The 21,329-nt window shown below is 34.3% G+C and overlaps 1 protein-coding gene across 1 annotated transcript in view; it reads left to right on the top strand.

Moving 5' to 3' along the window:
* Window positions 1-14,362, top strand: part of LOC145319572 (uncharacterized) — a 102,971-nt gene extending 88,609 nt beyond the window's left edge. The window contains exons 10-15 of the mRNA XM_080161775.1: window positions 6,487-6,652; window positions 11,150-11,245; window positions 11,615-11,723; window positions 12,128-12,495; window positions 12,693-12,901; window positions 13,317-14,362. Coding sequence (XP_080017901.1) covers window positions 6,487-6,652; window positions 11,150-11,245; window positions 11,615-11,723; window positions 12,128-12,495; window positions 12,693-12,901; window positions 13,317-13,474 — 1,106 coding nt within the window. The 3' untranslated portion in view covers window positions 13,475-14,362. The remainder of the gene's footprint in view (window positions 1-6,486; window positions 6,653-11,149; window positions 11,246-11,614; window positions 11,724-12,127; window positions 12,496-12,692; window positions 12,902-13,316) is intronic.
* Window positions 14,363-21,329: the final 6,967 nt, after the last annotated feature.

The raw sequence follows: 21,329 nt of genomic DNA on the forward strand, positions 1-21,329 counted from the left end.
AATTGTTTTTGTATGTTTACCTAATGAATAATTACCTACTCTATGTTTCACCTTTTTGTCTGTCTGTTTGACAGTTGTTGTTGTTTATAGCTTATTGTTATTTTCAATATAAATGAGCTCTGATACGCATGAAAGTTGTCATTCTTATTTGTAAACTTGATTCTATACAATCAACTACTTAACTCTCCTTTTATAATTTATTTAGTAAATAAAAATCCCCTGAAAAAAATTTAAAATCGGTTACAGATTCATTTAAGTCCCGTTTTATTGAATGTTTGAAGTTTCTGTATGTGTGTAAATGGATATACAATTACTTCGATAAGATTTTATAAGATTTTTGCCTACTCACTAAAGTTATTCTTTCAGTTGGATAATATAGCATTGCTCCCCCACCCTCATGACTTTACCCCATGCCTTCCCCTGACCATGACAGAACGAATTGACCAATATCTGATGCCTATATTAGCAACCTAAATTCAAGATAAAATTCCCCTATCACAATATCCACGTATAATATAAACATTTGTGTGTATGTAGATGAATATATACATCAAACTATCAAGGATATATTAGTATAGAGTATAGACAATTATACTTTTTAAAAGCGAAGCTTTTCTATAATTAGGGTCGGTCCGTCCGTCCGTACGTCCGTCCGTCACGGATAGCTTTTTTCGTTAATTTAGACATGTTAGAATTGTCCTATCGATTTCAAAATTTGCATGGTGATTCCTTTAGTAGTTAGGTACGATTTAAAAAGCGTAGCAACTCTATAATCATTACCAAAATGTCCGTACGTCCATTTTAAACATGTTATTTTTTTTACTTTTTTAAATAGCTTTTTTCGTTAATTTAGGCATGTTAGAATTGTTCTATAAATTTCAAATTTTGCATGGTGATTCCTGTAATAGTTAGGTACGAGTTAGAAAGCGTAGCAACTCTATAATCATTACCAGAATGTCCGTACGTCCATTTTAAACATGTTGATTTTTTTTACATTTTTAACAACAAATTTGTATGTGACCTGATTATCCGATTGGTCTGATTTTTGGTATACTGATTCCTGGGACAACAAAGTACAATATTATAAGCGAAGCAACTCTATAATCAAGTCCTAAAAATGTAAGTATGTCCATAATCATTATCCTGTATCAAGCGGGTTTTCAACAAATTTACTTACAATTTGGCTTTGACTCTTATACATTCGCATTCTGATTATTCAGTTCTGACATTATACAAGTGTTAATGTCCGTTTGTCCTACCGTTTCAGAGCTTCGCTTTTATGGATGTTGTCATCCTTGTTTCTAAAAATCCAAGCTTATTGAATTGAATTATAGAGGGAAAGCTTCCTTTAAACCGAAATAGTGATCATTCAAATAATTTGTAGACAGGCATCGTTAGTTATGTAATAACATAAATAGACTAAAACCATCTTAAGACCTAAATTTACAAATAAAAGGGCCAAAACAATTCACGGACCAAGTTGCAGCTTTCCTTAAATATTTTTTAGTAGTTATTGTTTATAATGCTTGTTGAATTTCATCATATTCTAATAACAAAATGGGAATGTTTTACTACGCATAGTTTTGCAATTTTCTACTTTATGTTGGATGATTGATTGTCTACCATTATCCAATCCCCTTACCCCTGGTATTACTACAGCTACGCAGAGGGTTAAGTCGTGTCGTGAATAATTAGTGGATTTAAGGTCTCTTGATCTCAATTACACCAGAGACATTGGCTAGTTCCTAGTGACAAGAAATTCCATAAAATCACAACAAAATTACAAAAGTATTTGACAGTTCCTGTGCTGTAATTGTAAGTTATTCTATTGTCTTTAAAAATACTGGTTACTTTTGTAAGGTTCTCTCATTTAACTCCACCTTTTTTCTGTCTTAAAATAAAGTTTTTTTCTTTATAAAATCAATCGAAATAGGAAAAACCAAAATCTGTTTTATAAACCTTTGCAGTACATTCCCTGAGTGTATCCAAATGACGTCCAAGCTTTTTTGATAGGGTAAATAAAGGGGTTTACAAGGTTAGAGGGTGGTAATCTAATATGTATATTTGTTAAAAAATTGGAGCCGGTAAAATTAGGGGTTTTAAAGTTTGAGAGGAGTAAACAAATCTCCTTCCCCCCCCCCCCCTTAGACGTCTATAAGACAAAGAAAGTACAATCAAAAGGTCTGTCGTCTGATAAGCTAGTGAATTAAATTGTTATTAAGCATGAATGAAATCCCTTTATTCCAGCCACCTTGACAGTGTTGGTACTTTTATGGAGTATCGTAGCACAACCCAATCTAAAAAAAAGTTTACAACTCTCGTTCTTTTTCAATTTCTTGTATAAATAGAATGCTTGGTTTTAAGAATTATTCTCGAGTAATACACCTTTGCTCATATCTTATTGTGTTGATAGAGGTTTTCTTAAAATTACAAGATAATTGAAAAATTCTTATTTAAATTTTTCAACTCACTTTGTTTTTTTTTTCACATGCATTAACAAATTAAATCAATAACAACCTATAAAGTTTTTAGGTTGCCTTGATGCATATTATTCTGTTAAATTTATAGGTAATAATTGATAAAACCAAATGATGTTAGATAAACCTACTACTTAAGTAAATTTTGAATTGAATTTTTAAATTTTTATATACAAGGTATTTTATATACTCTATAGCTTTCTCAAATTTCAAACCAGCCCACTACCTATATAAAGCTTTCCTGAAATTAAAAAGTGCTTTAGTTCTTATTGAGATCTTAAAGACAAGGCTAAATTTACAAACACACACACACACACACACACACACACAAACTTACACTCAAAAATTCACAAGCACACACACCCATGCGAGTACATATCCAATTACCCTTTGATATTACCCGTTTCAATTTCAATTAAGCAGCATTTTCAACCCTACATTCTCTCAGAGATAAAGTAAACAGTAGATGCATTCTTAATTTATTCTTAAATAAAAGTAAGAGAATGTTCGTCTGTGATTGTGAGGCTGTCTGTCTGTTTATACCGAAGGATCACAAACCACTTTTACACATACTAGCAGATGCGCTCCTAGCATCTAGGGGCTCTAAATTCGAAAGTATATTGAAAGGCAGAAAAATATCCTAAAACCATACCCAGACTTATCTATAAATTAAAATAGAAAAACCACCTATAAGAAGCTCCACTGTAAAGGAGTACCATAAGTGGTTAGCGAGATCCTTTGTTACAGACAATCAAAGCTTGTTACTTGTTGAGCACTGATATTTCTTTCCTTGTTTTTGATTAATTGAATATAAGAGGATTTGTTTTTCTTAAGTTTGTTTATTACTTTGAGTAAGGTTATATTGGTTACTGGGTATTCTCATAGTGTCAGGGCACAGCCTCAGGATTAAGGCCCCGCATGGGTTAGGGTTAGTAAAACAAAACCCACCTTTATTTTCAATTGATTTCAAATTATAGGGTTGGGGTGTTATCATTGCTCAAAAAACACATTGTATTAAAGCACCCTTTTTTTTTCATTGTGACATATTCATTTACCATCACTTTGTTTTCAAACAAATAATAATAACAATTATGTTCATAAGTAATGTAGTTTACAAAACCTATTTATCTTTCCATGTACCCCTGATATAAAAGTTAGAGTGTAGTGTACACGAACATGCAATTTTATAATTTTCAAACTGCATTTCCACAATTACTACAACTAGCTTTTTTACCGCACAATATCCATCCGTTTTTATTTTTATTTTTTTTTGTGCCCACTTCTGCAAAATATTGAATTAAAGAGTAAGGTTTGTTAGGAGCTGCAGCCGCATCAAGTCATAGTTTTTCAACAAACCGCCGCAAGCTGCCTATCCATATTTAAAAACATATTTGGATCATGGAAAGAAAACGAAGTTTCCGGTTTCATCGTATTTTCACAGTAGCTTTTGAAGGTTATTTTAGGTTAGGTTAGGTTAAGTAAATGTTAATGATTGCCCCGCAGGGTTAGAAAATATGCCCCGCAGGGCTAGAGCCCCCCGCAGGGGCTAGAAGTATGAGAAAGTCTACTGTGAAAAAACGACGAAACCGGAAACTTCGTTTTCTTTCCATGATCCACATATTTTTTTCCTATCATCATATTTTGTTACTGTGTTATACATGAATGCAACAAAATTAAGTTTTTTTAGTCAACGAATAAGAGAACGTTATTATAACCTATGACATTAGTAAAGTATAATTTACTGTCAATTTCCCCCCTCCCCCCTTAAGATTCAACATTTGATGGTTTTAAACTTTGGGTACTTTTATTAAATCTGGATTAGTTGGTTTAAATTAGCAGTATCCAACCTTTTCCACTTATAGTTTTGATCTACAGAAAGGGTAGTTTTGTGTATCATAATAGAGCTTTGACATCAATTTTCGCCCGTTGTATAACACCCAAATGTTACTTAACACTCTAAAATGATGTTTGATGGATAATACCTACTCTCATTTGAAGAACATTAATTTTGACTGCATGTTTAATTGCTTTAGTCATTATTAATCAGTTTTTTTGTAATAAGATTTTTTTGTGTTTTTCTACATGTAAAGCTTAATTATGCAGTTTAAATTATTTTTATTCAGAAGTTCTCTTTACAGCAAATCATCCCTGTTTGTTTAAAAAGGATAATAATATCATTATAGCGTATCTTTGCCAAAATGGTACGAGATTGAATGCAGGGAGCTAAATGGATAAGACATTGGATGGTAAATCAACGTATATCTTAATTAGGATGAACAAAATTACCCCTTATAATAATAAGAAGAAGAATAATTTTCAGTTCAATGCCCACTTCCTTCCTAGTTGATTGTGATTTGGTTTAAACGTAGACTTCATAAATATTTTATGATACTCAAAGAGACTAAACTCTTGTTTAGGAATGAGGTAATGGCATACTCTGGTTGTAGAGTAGCTGTGCTGTTAGAACTGAATGAAGATAAAAGTGGGCATCTTTGGAGTAATATGTACCAATCTATCCAATTAAACATTTTAAATATTTCTTGTCAAGGTTCATGTTCAAAATGCTGGAAAATATTTCTGTTCTCACATTTTTGTGTAGCTATAATACACTATAATTCGAACTGTGTTTTTATTTGTACGTTCGTCTGTCTGAAAACGTGATTTTTTAGATGTTATTTGTGATAGACAGCTGCAATTTGATGTGGACATCAAGTATATAATTTTTTAGTCCATTTGTCCGTCTTTCAAAGTACAAAGGACTTATTTAGGGATAATATAAATAAATTTAACATTATCGCAAATAATTAATATATTTTTTAAATTTATATTTTTAACCTTATGTAAATGATTCCTGTTTGACTAGATGCTACTTGCTGACCATCTAAATTGATTTCCTTCGTGACTCTGCTTTTAAAATCTAAAACTAGTTGGGTTACCAAATATACAAAAGCAGATTAGTTTATGAAGCCAATGATATGTTAAGCTTGAGTACAGGCAATATTTGAATTCAAAGTAATAAAAATTGGTGGAAGGCGAGCCGACGGGGGGTGGGGGGGGGCGTCAATTTACTAATTTATAATTAACCTAATATGATCAGAACATGATTTTGAAATTTTAATTCGTTTTATTTAAATTGTCTGCCTGACACTTTCAACTTTTGACCAATCAACAGACATTCAATTCTTGAATAGTTTCTATGCTTCTAAGGTTTTTTTTACTAACTAAACCATTTCTAGGTTCTAAAAAAGCACCACCATTTCTATATCAAGCGTTTGTTTATAACTAACCATATTTGAAATGGCAAGTTTGTAACCCAACTTTGAACATATCAATCAATGCATAGTTTTGAATCAGAGAATGTTTACAATTCTACATAATTGTTTTTCTTTACATATTTAGCTTCCTATAAAAATAAAGTAGCATATAAAATTAATCTTTCCTGAATAAGCTCTTTTGAATTGAATGCAAGTTATTATTTTTTTGTATTAGTTTTTTTACTTTTCCATTTAAAACATATATATCAAAAATACAAATAGATTTATTTATCTACCTAAGTGATAACCAAGAGGCAGCTCATAATAGTTATTACAAACTTGTGAGACAAATTTTGAGTCATGTCTGATGTAAATGAATATTCATGAGTCTTTATAAAAAAATCTGTCACATTATCAATTCAAAAACCTCTATTTCGTGAATTTTAGAGGAATTTTAGATTTTCATATATAGGAAATATCCAACTAAATCCTATAAATCCTAGAATCTATCTATTGGTATTTAACTTATACAATTAATCAAAACATATTTATAGTTCACTCATATTGTACAACAATAACAAAGTATTCAATGCTGGAATTAATTTTTTTTTCCAAAAAAAATCAGCAAAATTCTTGTCTTTATTGCATAATTTTATCAATACTTCACTTTAAAAGATTTTAAGCTCAAAGGGTAATTATTATTGAAATTGACAATCTAATATTTTTTATTCATTATAATAATCATTTTGTTTCAGATGATGATTATTCTGGCGGGGTGATAGTGTACAGTAACCAGGGGGGTACTGGGTACCCCACCATGGGGGCCAGGTCCAGAAGCCTCCCTAGAAAGCTGGACTGGGACCTTATGGACTACCAGGTCGAGGATTTTAGGGAGCGCAGCAGCTCGGAAGTTTTAAGAAGGTAAACATTATTCTTAATTTGCACACAAAATAACGACATGGGGTTAATTTAGGGTAGTAGGGTTTTTTATGTCGGAAGCTTAGAATTTCAATAACCACGGAATTGATTAAGTTTTCCATTAAGTTTTAAATTTTCTTACCTCTTGCCTCTTAGAATACGCTAGTAAATGAACTAAAATTGAATAATGAATCTATCGACTGTTAGAAGCAATATTTTAGTATTTATTTGCACATGTATATTTCAAATCTTGCATAGATGCTCGGTTTACTGGGTGTCCATAAAACAAATAACCCATGCATAATTTTAAGAGCAAATTTTACGGTTGTAAAAATTATAGAAAAAGAGCAATTTTTTGGAAAAATATTGTTATTTACACTAAACATGTGCATTATGCATTTTTAAGTCACAAACGGTTACGCCCCTAGCATTTAGGGGTTCAGGGGCTCTATAAGCAAAGTGTTGGTTGAGGGATTAGAGTAGAACACAAGAGGGAGAAAGGGTTAAATAACTATATCTCCCCAAAGCAACCGTCTTGTGTAACCTTCCTATTGGGTCATTGAAAATCAACAAATAGTGTCGCGTGTATTAACACAGCCAAGTAGCAGAAAATAATTTAGAAGCAGACGAAGGAGGTCTTTGAAATATGGAGGGAGGTAGTTGTCTGTATATACATCTATACTATAGATCTGTTGTTTAGGGTAGAAATATAACCGATGTTTAAAACTGAAATAGACTGAAATGGAGAACTCAATTCCTTTAGCAGTAATTGAGATCTTAAAGTACAGACAAAAATACTTATAACAAACAAAAAGGATTCAAATAATTTTTACATTTTTTCAATGTTTGAAAGTATATTGTCCTTGATTTTCAATCTATAAACAAATTTTGGGATTATTTTTGGTTAGATTTTTGGTTTTTCGGCCTTTTTATAGGAAATTCTATTTCATTCGTGGTTTTTAGTATACATCTCCATATCATTTTTAGAAATTTTAACAAAATTTCTAACAGGGGGGGAGGGGGGAGGGAAATGGACTGAAAATTACACTCGTGTCCATAGTTTTATATCCACGTTTTCTTTCTCGCTAGTTCAACAAATTTTAGGCACTTTTGATTTTGGCTTATTAAAAAAAACTTTTTAATCGATGGCAATTAACTTTCATTTTTTGGTGTCTATAGACAAATTGCACTTAAAATCGCAAACTATAAAAATATATTACTTACGGAGCTTATTCGCAACTAAATCAAATTCAATGCATATCCTGTTGAACTGTGCTGACATTCAATTTGATTTTCGACTATATCATTCTTAATGAAGTAGTCATAACTGACAATTGACATGCTGTAATTAGGAATATTTTGTTGGGATCTAAAGGAATAAGACAATGGCCGATAAATTGATCCCCAAGGATTATACACCAACTTACCCTTTCTGTAGATTACAAATAGGGTTTGTAACGCTTAGATACTCAACATATTAAACCAACCAACTAAAAAGAACCCAAAGTTGTTAAGCCAACGAAAAAGAAGACGTTTTTATCAAAATTTGGGGACCAGTGTAATACACAGCCCAATGTTCTCTCCCTCCCTGGGTATTTTGCATATTTTATGCAATGACATAATGAATATTTTGTATGTCGATATTATAACGACAACAGAGCTTAATAGGGAATGGGTATTTATATTGCGAACTAACTAATCTGAAATCCTTTAATAATAATGCAACCTTACACCTTTAATATCAAATGTGTGCTACAAAATTACAATATATTTTGTAGCGAAGCTACTCCGTAGGTATTTTGTTACAATTTTTGGTTGGTCGGTATTGCTTGCTTGACATACGTTTAGTATCATATCTCCCTGATCTATTTTCTTTTAAGTGCCCCCATCCCATACAAAAAAAAAGTTTGTTTTCTCCTTATCCCCATTCTTTTTTTGCTCTTTGCTTTTTTATTCTCTCCCTCTTTCCGAGTAACAACTTAAAGAGACGAACAATTAAAAATACTTAACATCGGGGCTGGAGGGGACATTACTGTTTATTATTATATTTTCTTATTCGTTCAACTTTGTGGAATTTTATTTGATTTTTATTGATTTGTTCATTATATTGAGTTTCAACCACTAAAGTAATCTACAACAGGGGAAATTTATCGGCAAATTTCTTATCCTTTTAGATCCCTGCTTGCTAGTGGTTTTTATTTGGTTTACAAGTCCTAATCTATTACTTATTTTGTAACACCGTAGCATAAAACCACAAGGCTGATAACCATGAACTTATACCTCATATTTCATACCATACTTTAGGACATTCCCTAGAACCTCTAATTGGACCATTCAACCTCCCCTCCCCTCTACCCCAACGACCACCTCCCAAATAGTAATTTTAGATTTGATGCAATGATTTAACTATGATCAGTAAATAACTAACTAACTAAGGCTTGTTCATGATTGAGAGTTTCAAAATCCTCCCATTAACGAGGATGATTATATTTTTTTTGTTTTCACGAACAAGCAAAAAAAGGACGGACTTACCTAACGTACAAACTCTGATTATAATTTAGCTGCGCTACTATAAATGCAAATTTAAACATAATCAAAATCCATATTCTAATTATTGACTTAATTATACGTTTAAATGAGCATTATTGCATCTAAGTCAGGGAAAGGCAGTCGCAGTCATAGCCACAAACCTAAACTACAGCACTATGTAAATTTTAAACAATTTGCAGTTGAATTTAAGCTGCCAGTAAAAAAAACTGCAGTCGCGACTATGCCGTATCGCGTATAATTTGCAAAGGTTGCTGGAAGACGAAGAAAGTCCCTCAAAAAAATCAGCATGTTACGTCACAAAAACGAGGGATTATCTATCTCATTTTAGGGGTTTTCTTTCCCACTCCTCCTCTCCTCATCCCTCATTTATGTGACGTCATTGAGAGACTTTCTTCGTCTTCCGGTTGCAGCTGCGATGCTTATAACAGAAAATTTAACTTTAGCCGTAAATTTCTTGATCGGAGCTATGAGCAAGGCGACTATTAGCAGTTGTCTAGCAGCTTCCTAAAAATATGCGGCTGCTGAGCCCTGCTACTTCCTTACCGCTGCAAATTCGATTTGTAATTCTTTTTTCTTTGCAACAAAAACTTCATTTAAACTTAGTTACACCTATTTTAATCAGGTATTCAGATACAAACTTGGAAAAATAAACAATAACAAATAAATAATTAATTTTTAGAATGTCTTATTTTTACCAAATTATATGTATATTTGATACAATTTACAATAAGATAAATCATTTAATATCCCTAAATTTTTTTGAATAGTTTCTTTGTTAGTTATATAGATGTTACTATTGCACATTAAGTAAATGTAATGCCGAACTTCTAAAGATTTCAGTAATCGTATTCTATATTGACTAACTTTGTCGAATATTGAGTTGATTTATAAAAGTAAGCGTTTTTCATTTTTCTTCTTTTAGATTCCTACACTTTTTAATGGAAAAACAATTACTGTTTATTTTTTTCTATGAAACTATATTCTTTAAAGAATATATTTCACAATCCTAGAAAGTACAAATCCTTTTAATGTTTAAATTGCCATTTCATTAGTTATTGTGTTGATTTGGTCAGTGCTGTGCTCAAAGCAATCATGGAGTTCTTCCATTAACTCTATTTATCTACAGTTTATTAGTTTAGCTTCTAATTAACAATAGTGAATCTACTCTTTAATTTACATATTGGTACCAACTCGCTCTTCATATTTAAGTAGCAAATCTGCTCTATCATAAAAATGTTCGTCTGTCCGTCCGTAAGTCCGCCTGTAACGTTTTTTGGTGATTTTCTCGGCTACTTTTCAAGATAGACGGCTAAGATTTCCAGGGATTACTGAAGTACACATTTTACATATTCCCACAAAGTTTCAGTAAGATTTGATTATTGGTTGGGGTGCTAGATAGATTACTAGATTTTATAAATTCTAAAGGGTTTCCTTGATTTCTTTTCCTTTAATGTTATTTTTTTCTGGATGTCTATCCATAATTATTGGGCTTCGCTACTTATGTATGTTGACCATCTTGTTTAAATAACAGTTTACTTTTATATATTTTTATATTATTCAAATATAACTTTAAGAATTTCTATTGCTAATTGCATAGTTATAAATACAACAAAATAATAAAACATAATATAACTATTTAAATTTGATCAATTACGTTTTATGGAACTGTCTTTTTGAGTTGCTTCTTTTAAACTTATGTTACAGTAGCTTTGCTCTTCAAATGCTAACTACCTCATACACAAATTTTTATGTTATGATTGTATTAAAAAGGACTAGGAAACTATTCCTTGATTAGTTATGCCTTTTGCACAAAACCATTTTTAATGAGTATGACAAAATTTGGTATTGCATCGATTAAAGTTCATGTATTTTTTTTGTTCTATTTTTGACCGTTTTAATATCAAGATATGCAAATACTTAAACATTTCTAATAAAACTCTATCTTTCTAGGCGAGAAATGTTGAACCGACCGACCAAATCTGGCTCTAGGAGATCCTTGAATATTGACTATGATTTCAACATACATCAGACTGGATCTTTGCATAGGTACACAAATCGATATATTATTACTTGGATGTTGCACCAGATTTTTATGTACTCTAATAAAGTGATAATTGCAGCTGGCTAAAATAGCAAAACCCCTTATCCACCCCTTGTATCCCACCTCCTCCCCTCCTACTGTATGAACGATTGACCAATAAATGTGTGTCCATGACAGGGTTAATAGCAAACTATATTGATAGCAACCTGAATTGACGAATATTTTTCCTGTCAAGATATCCCAATATTATATATACATTGTTACAACTATTTTTAAAATCGAACTTTGTGAAAAGTAAATTCCAAGACAAAATTGGAATTAAAAGGATGTACGTATATTATATCTATGTCAAAACTAAAACATATTTATTTTAGGCCACGGACCCCAACGACCTACCGCGACCCGCATGAAGCAAGATTGAGTGAGCCGCTCACTAGAAGAAGAATCCACATCAGTACACCAGTGGAGTCACATACGTTAAAGGTAAATTGTAGAACAGTAGAACAATCTGTTATACTACCTTTAATCTAAAAATAAAGGGAGGGGAGAGTCAAGAGGTGATTATCCCCTCTAAATATTTTGGGGATAATACCCAACCCCTTAAAAAAAACTCTCTGCCTTTATAAGAGAAAATTTAGAGGAGTAAAAATCCCCCCCAGCCCCCTAAGTTAAACATTTCCCTACTGAAGAGATTTTGTAACCCCAACCTTAAAAAAAGATATTGGACGTCCCCCATTGTTTTATTATACTATGCCCCTATGATGGTGCCATTAATAAAAGTAAAAATTTCGATGTAACAAATGTTTAAACATTTTCGAACAGCCTAATTTACACGTTTTCCTTATTAAATTATTTTTCTTTAATCTAACTATACCTGTATTTTGTAGGGTTCTTTGAAGAAAACTGGAGAATCTGTGACGCGTCGCAACTCAAACATCTACAGATCTGTGGAGCTAACAGAGAGAATAGGCGTGGAGGAATGGCGACACAGTACGGGCATTGACTACTCCGACAGTCGCCGTACCTCCGCCACAACCAACGACCAATTCGCGTCGGAGGTGGTTGTAACCAGCAGCCATTTAAATGGCGGCGGCATAGCCACAACAACTATTGGTGGTATTTTGCGGGCGACGGGCGGTGTACCGCAGGCAGGTGGCAGTGGCGGCGAACAGGTGGAGATTGAGTATTCCGACAGCCGGCATCATGACCATGAACATGCCAGAACTGGCAGATCACAAGAAAGAACTATTTCAAGGTATATTTTTAGAAACAAGGAAAATTTGTTCACAAACATTAAACCTAATTTATCAATAATAACAAGGAAAGCATTAGTGTGTTTGTGAGTGTGTACATTTTATATAGGGTAAGAAGAATTTTTGATAAGAAAATTATATGATGATAGTAGGTGAGGTTTACTGAACGATTAGTTTTAATGTTTTTTCAACATTTCAGATCAACAGACCGGGGAACGCCACGCAACCTGGACCGAAGTACCCCGCTGTGGGTGACCTCTGGGCAGCATGACCGCAGCACGCCCAGGTCTTCCAGCCAGACTGTTCAGTCCCTGCACCAGCCAGTCGTGCATTACTCCCAGGCGGACCAGATAGAGAAGACAAATATTGTCAGTTTTCAGGATACCATACCCAGGCCAAAGCTTATTGGTAAGTCATTCGAACCCGAGTAATTTCCGGTGGATTAGAACTGGTTTTCATCCATACGAAAAAAACTATGTCTAGCATAGTATTATATCCAGTTTTCTACGAATATAATAATCTCGGGGCTAAAAAAATGGTTTTAATATTATAATTGCACATTTTATATCCGCGGAAAGCTGTTTATAGAACGATGCGAGAAATAACTATTATCAGCTGCGAAACTACTTCATAATTTACTTTGCACGTTTGTCTGTCTGGTCTGGTAGAATAAAGAGAATAATTAATACATTGTGTTAGATTGAAATCTTCTAAAGATACTACGGACAAATAAGTTCATAAATTTGTTTATTGGCGCAGGTACTGTAACTTTCTTATTGAAAAATCTGTATAATTTTTATTTATTTTTTTTTCGCTTTTTCAGAAACCACCGTGCACACTATCAAACCTGCGCCAGTAGAGAACTATCTTGACGACAAGGGTGAGCATGACTATAATGTTCCTATCCCTGTCTATCCCTCCATGACCAGTGGGGTCATGAGCAAAACAGACATCATCACAATGTACTGCAGACAAAGATGAAAGAAACTAGTTTAATAGTAGCTGCGCTACTTAAAGAAATATTTTTCCTCGCTTTAAGATAAATAAAAAGTGATTTTATAATATCAAATGGATAATAATATACAGTAAAAAAAAAGTTGTAAATTTCATAAATCAAATGATTGATTGTCCAAAACAAAGTGAAAAGGTGAAATGAACTAAGTTTAATAAATAAGTGAAAATACTTAAGAAAATTATAAGTGAAATATTAGTGAATATATTGTATACTGAAAATTCCCTAAATACCTCCTCTATCACATCTTTTAATTTAATGTTTTGTTTATATAACATTATAAGTTATCATCGCAGGGTAGTAATAAAAAGGTTGTCCTTAGAACCAGTAGAAATGTTTATTCACCCATTAATTTTATAATTTCATTTTATATTTCAAAAATATTTATTGTTTGATATTCAAATGTTTAACTTTTTTCAATAAGATATATTATAGATTATGTATGTGCTCATATATTATTATCTTTTATTAAAAAAATACAGGGATCTAAAGGGATAAGTCAATTGACTACAAAACACCCCAAATTACTATTAACTAAAGAACTATTTCTGTAGATTAAAGTTATTTGTTGTTAAGTATATAAGTACCCAAAGTTTTGAAGCAAACAAATGAGATAAATGTGTTAGTAAAACTTTGGGTACCATTAAAACTTATAGTCTAATATCCTTATTCCATGATAATAGTGAATTATTTTACCCAATACAACGCAAACGAATCGTGTATCTATCCGTTTTTTGCTAGTCCCCAATAATTTAATCTAGTCTAAAGCACCTTCAAATTATCAAAACAATTAAGTATCCTAATAAAAAAAATAAACTATTGATTTCCTATTTATGTATTTATTTATATTCTGATTTTGTGGCATTTAAAATTATTATTTATTTTATTATGTAAATATTGATTTTGTATTTTTGTATATTTTGTAAATAAATATATTATTTTAATTACCAAAGAATAATTTAGTTAAAAAACTGGCAACTGATAAAAGAGGACGAAAATGTTCTTTTAAGAAGATGAGCAATAGCAATTTAGAACCATAGTTATTGAAAAACATCAATGGATGTAGAATATACGTGGATATTATGACAGGGGAAAATTTTTCATCAATATAGGTTACTATCAATATAGTTTGCTTTTACCCCTGTTCTTTATTAGTCACTTCGTTCATCCTTCGGCATTTCGGGGCTAAAAAACTGGTTTTAATCTTATAATTTTTTTTATATCCACGGAAAGCTGTTTATAATACGAAGCGATAATAACTTATATACCATTTAACATATAATGATTCCTATGAAAAAAAAACTCAGACAGCTTATGGTAAACTAAATATAATAGAAAACCTAGAAATTTTCATGTAAAGAATGAATTTAGAAGCTATGCTGATAATGACAGTCTAGAAGCTATGTTGATAAGCTTGACTAAATACCAAGGTGTTACCATATAACTGTTAAAACTTAAGTTTTAGCCAATTCATGTCAACGAATATTTGTTAGATTAATGTTTAGTAAAATATGTTGATTAAGTACTCTCAAACAGCAATACTATGAAATGCTTACACTTCTCATGAGAGCTTGTTTTATCTATTGTTTAAACCTAATTTTCTGCTTTTCCTGCAAATTTGGTTTGTCTACAAAAACACCGCGTACCCAAAGTTAATGAATTTTAAAATCAATGAATTAATATTGCGGCTATTCCCCCTCTCCCAAATATTACATTCCCCAATTTATTTTATAACCATTAATATTTGCAATATGTGGGTTTTACTAGGAAAATTTTATATAGCAAATTGTTATTAATAATCTTAGTTTTCCTCTTGCATTTGCAGGTTTGTCCAATCAAAAGGTCTTTACAAAAAAACTCTTAATTACCCTTGTAAAAATTTGTTTATATCTTCTTATAAGTCAACTATAAAAAAAAAATAGTGGCTGACATAATATCGATTTATCGATGGTATAATAACACGTTTTTAACATAGAAGATTGATAATAGTTATTTCTCGCATCGTATTATAAACGGCTTTCCGCGGATATAGAATGTACAATGTACTAGTTTTTTTAGCCCCGAGGTGCCGAAGGCACCGGCTAAAAAAACTGGTTTTAATCTTATGATTGTACATTTCTATATTCGTAGAAAGCTGGATATAATACGATGCTAGACATAGTTTAGCAGTCCATAAAAAAAATTAATCTTTGTTTTTCTCGTATTCATTCGAATCCGGTGGATGAGAACCGGTTCCTATCCACCGGATTCGAATGAATACGAGAAAAACAAAGATTAATTTTTTTATGGACTGCTCATGATAAGTCCTCACGGAGGCTGTTACCAAACATTTATTTCTTAATTTATTATCTGAAAAAAGAAAAATAATTTTGCGTATTAATTCCCTCGCCACATTTACTGATTATGATAAGTAATTTAACCGGGTTAACCTCAATTTCATGGCACCAATAGTTACCCCCCCTCCCCTCCCCCTCCCATCTCCAGGGATAAAGAGAATAGTAAAGCCATAGAATAACTTGTTGCTTCTCTTGGATCAATTTAAATAATACACTTTGACAAGACCCTGTGGACCCGGGCTGAGCTGAGAAGCCCTAACTAATATATTGAAATCGGAACTAAATTTACTTTACCTAATCTAACCAATCTAATTGCTATTTTAATAAAGTTTTTAATCAAAATCGTCTTTAATACAATTTTTGTTGATTAAGGGAAAAAGTTTACTAAAAACTGTACAAACCTTCCTTGAAAATTATGGACCAATGAGTAAAGTGATTTCTGAACTAAAAAAAGCATAAACCTGTAGGATAATTGTTTTTATTTAAGAACATTTCATGTATGTCTAAGTTTTAATTATCTTTAGCAAAAGTGGAGAAACAAAAAATTTGGGGAAATTGGCATTTCCCTGTAGTACTGTTTGTGTATAGACTATCCATCCAGGGTTAAACTTTGTAATTTGCTGCAGGCCCAAACAATTACAATTTGTATTTAAACTCTTCACACACACAATTACACACTCATACACACACACACTCACACACACACACAAACACACACACACATAAAACAAAAAGTATACTGTTAAACTAATCAGCAAATGGTTAAGTATTGCAAATTATTCTACTTAATTGGCTTTGTAATAACAGCCTTTTTAAAATAGAAGCTCCATGATAATTAGGGTATATACATAAATACGTTAGTACGTCAATACTTGTGCTTTGAAAGAATTATCTGAGCAATATGAAACATAGTTTTGAATAAAGGTTTTAATCACTAATCCATCGCAATTCTACTAGAAAAGAAAGAAAATCAGAGTAGCTTTTCTTTATAAGAAATGTCCGTCAGAACCTTGTAAGATTTTTTTATATCACTGTATAAGTTCGCTCATATGCATATTTTCATTGTTTTAAAAGTGTTATTATAACATAGGCATTAAAATCGTTAAAGTGAAATGGAAGGCAAACATATGATACGATAAAGATTAAACTCTTTAGGGTTGTTGTTGACCTGAATCTTTGAAAATATACGAAAACCTTCAAAGAATCAATATAAAATCAGGGAACTAAAGGGAAAGACAATGGCTGATAAATTGATGTACATCCCAACTAGGTACAGAAAATTGACCCTTCCGGAGATTGAAATTAGTGGTTGAAACGTTTGTACACTAAAATTAATGAATCATGCATCCAAAATTCACAAGATTTTAAAAAGTTATTAAGCCATCGAATAAGAAAACTTTGGGGACTATGTAATAAACAGCCCATTCCCTCCTCTCTCTCTCTCTTATATAAAATACTTAAAATTAGGGAACTATCAATTTGAAAATGTAGTTTTTGAGATCCTACTGGACGTTTCATCACTACTTAAAATTAATCATTTAATAGTTATTTCTCGCATCGTATTATAAACGGCTTTCCGCGGATATAGCCTTCGGCACCTCGGGGCTAATAAAACTAGTTTTAATCTTATGATTGTACATTTCTATATTCGTAGAAAGCTGGATATAATACGAAGCTAGACATAGATTTTTCGTATGGATGAGAACAAGTTCCTATCCACCGGATTCGAATGAATACGAGAAAGAAAATGAGCAACATGACAACAACAGAATGTTGTTGTTTACTCGCACCGCACAACTCCAATGCTGTTGTTTAGTCTACACCATTATAAAATTTGATTGATTAACTCAAGTATTGCAAATCATCTTTATGCTTCAAAGCCGATGCAAGATTTGCAATATTTTTTGCATCCCCGGGGAGGGAGGAGCAAGTACGTCTAATGGGGGGGAGTGTAAAGGAATGATTCCCCCCCATGAATTTGAGTGTGCCGTAGGTACCCCCAAAATTTTAAAGTTTGAATTTTTACCCCACCAAAAATGAAAAAGCTTGGACGCCCTTGGGAAGGAGACATTTGACTGTTAACTTTTCTGGTGCGATATAATCTCTCTGATTTATTTGCTTGAACACATTAAGAACTTTTATAAAATTTTGATGGACTTGTTAATTTTAAACAATTAATTTTAATTTGAAGAAGGTAATAAATTCAACTTTCCAATAATAATTATCTTTTAAATATCATTTTTTGATGATCATTTCATTTTTATAATATTTAAACAGAATTTTCTTCTGCTTGCCAATATAAAGAAGCGTAAATTGTTGAGTATGACTGAAAGGCCCTTGGTTGCGGAAATGACATGTTTTCTGAATTTTATTACAAGGATAGAGACACAGCGATGCCGACGCTTCAGGATAGTCACAATTGTCTATTTACATATTTGCACTGTATTCTTAAATTAAAGTAACAGGATATCTCTAGGTCTGTGTGTGTGTGTGTGTCTTTTTAAATTTATAGATCTTTAAATCTATAGTTTCGCCCCTAGTATTTTATGACAGTCTAAAAGCCCAATCCTTATCAGACATTTTTGCCACAATAGTGAGAAGAGAACGTTCATGACCTTATTTTAAAGATTCAGATATCTAAAGACTATAAAATGGCTCTGTAATCCTTGGAAGGGGGGAGGCAGAATAGTAGCCTTAAACTATCCAAGGATCTTTATAACTGTAATTGTAATAGAGTGTCAGAGCCTTATTAAGAAAGCTTGGACATTAATTTGTAAGTCTAATCAAAATAGTGTATAAATTTGTTGCAAAATTGTGTGAATATAACTTGATTATTTGGAATAAAAAATATAAAAAGAGCTATCTGTTACGGACGGACTTACCCTAATTATAAAAAGCTTTTAAATTGGCTATTTACATTTAGTATTTGTAGCTTTAATTCATGCATATATTAAATATTTTAGAAGATTCTGATTGCGTTCATCCGCTTTTGATATAGACACTGAATCAATTCCAGGAATTTATTGGATCCAGTATAATAAAATTAAGCTATAATATTATAGATTATAAAATATCCTAAAAACTGTAAGGATCCAATTTTAATCTTTATTCCAGCTTTTCGAAGATCTTAAGAAAGCGAATAAAAAAAGCACCCTGCAAAAAAAATCATTGTTTTATATTTTTGTTAGTTTTATGCTGTACTAGAGTTTGTTGTATATGTGGTATCTGCCTAGGGTAAATGGCAGACACCAGAGTTCGAATAAAGACTACGGCAGTGTGAACAGACGTGGACACCTTACTATAGAGAAGCTACGCTTCTCTAGCATTCACTAGACAAGAATCAACATCTATTTCAGTTGTCACTTTATTGAAGGTGTAAAGGATACTAAAGTTATATACAACAAACAATAACTACATGGATAGGAATAAATGATCATAACATAAAAGCATTATAATACATATACAATAGTCAGTTTGGGCAATCATGATTCCCCATCCCTGGAAAGGGTGGGGGGGATTAAGAATACAGTTAACCATAATATAAATACATATGGATTAGGAATAAAGATGGTTAAAGATAAATCATACAGTAAAACATAGATAATTGCAATGGTTAGGTAGATGGCTATCCCTGTCTGGGGCAGGCAGGATAGCCCATGGAGCAGCACAATAGGTAGATAAGCATAGAGGGGTTGAGTGGTAGGTCTGGGTACTAAAGAGGGAAGGTTTGATGATTACTTGTGACAACAACAGTCTGTGTGGGGGCAGGTTTAGATCCTTTATCCTCAGGGTTGAGGTGGTGCTGATAACTTGGTGGTTGAAGGGGAAGGTTCCGGTGCTTAAGATGGGAGAGGGAGGGTTAACACCCCTCCCTCCATTTGTAGGACAACTGAGGGATAAAATCAGTACCGTTATCTGACATCTTTTCGGGTGGCTTCATAATTGTAGAATAACAGGATTTAACTGGGTGCGTAGCATCACTATAATGTCTTGGTTTCTGCATGGTCCAGAGCTGCCGCATACCACAACTCTCCCCTCGGAAGGCTGGAGGGGTTGTCTGCACCGCCAGACTTCCGACAGTGGTTGCGGCCTTCAGTTTGTTGTCCTTGTGGAATGGGTCCGCCAGGATATCAGTTGCTGGACGGTGGTGGACTCCAGCCCTCCCCAGGTCTAACGGAATCGGCTATATCTGCTGGAGTAGCTGGTCCTGTTGGATCTTCTGGCCGTTGGATGTGTACCTCTGAGGCCACCCTGGCAACCTCCAGGGGTGGCACAGCACATGAGGGGGCTTGGACCAACAGCCGCCTGGTAGACACCTCTGCAGGTTTCTCCACTGGGCTGGTGGTCTCCATCGTGTTGGTCACCTTGCTGCTGGCAGGCTGGCTACTGGATGCAGGCGCAGTTTCTTCGCCCTCGGGGCTGGTCAGGTTCATTTGGCTTCCAGGGTCTCTGTCAACGCGGGCAGGTGGTGGTTGCCATACTGTAGGAGCGTTGCCTCCTTCAGGCTCATTCTGGACATTGGCAGGGTGGTGCATGGCAATCCGACCTGCGGGGTAGGGAAAGGTAACAGTCCACCCTTGATGCCGGAGGCTGTCTTGGATCTGCAAGGGTGGCTCCGCTCTAGTTGGCTGGGAGACAGGCCCATCCACGGACACTGCTGCTAGTGGACTGGAGGCACAAGGCTCCGGATTTCCTCCCCTAGCCTGAAGGGGTCCAGGCACATTGTCTCCATCTTGGGTAGACATAATTGTTGGGGATCCTCTACTTCTATGGTTAGGCTCGGCACTTGGCGCATCTAGTTGTGTTACTCCCCAGGCAGCGGTCAAAGCTTCTTCAGTTTGGCTGGTAATGGCTGATACCCTGGCTCCTGGGGCAGATGCAGGGGGCGCAGGCAAGTTTGGCCCAGCCCAAACGTCCTGGTACACCAGTGCAATACAATTACCCTGGCTTGGTTGAGGGAGGTAGACAGCTGGATGCAGTTGAGGGTGAGGGACAGCTGGACTCTCCCTGCTGGCTGGGGGCTCTGGCTGGCTGGGGGTGACGGGTGTCACCCCTTCCTCTGGGGCTGCGGGTTCATTCCGGGGTCCAGGTATCTCGGTGGCGGCGACGGTTGTCGCCCCAGGCACCAGTGTGGGGGCGCTGGATAGCACCCCCCAGTCTTCACAGGGGTCCAGGTCTCTCGGTGGCGGCGACGGTTGTCGCCCCAGGCACCAGCGTGGGGCGCTGGATAGCACCCCCCAGTCTTCACAGGTGGCGGCGACGGTTGTCGCCCCAGACATCAGCTTGGTGGTGCAGGGAAGCACCTCTCGTTCCTTCCAGGTGGCGACGCCGGTTGGCGTCCCATACATCGACTCAGACTCGCTGGCTAGCGCCTCTTGCCTCTCCCACTCGGCGGCCGCCAGGGCCTCCCCGTACACCGTCCCGGTGGCGCTGGGTAGCGCCCCTCGGCTCTTGCTGGGGGTGACAGGGGTTACGGACACCGGTCCCC

The sequence above is a fragment of the Acartia tonsa genome, chromosome 5 (assembly GCF_053477335.1).
Source record: "Acartia tonsa isolate MP-2025a chromosome 5, ASM5347733v1, whole genome shotgun sequence".
Taxonomy (NCBI): Eukaryota; Metazoa; Arthropoda; class Copepoda; order Calanoida; family Acartiidae; genus Acartia; species Acartia tonsa.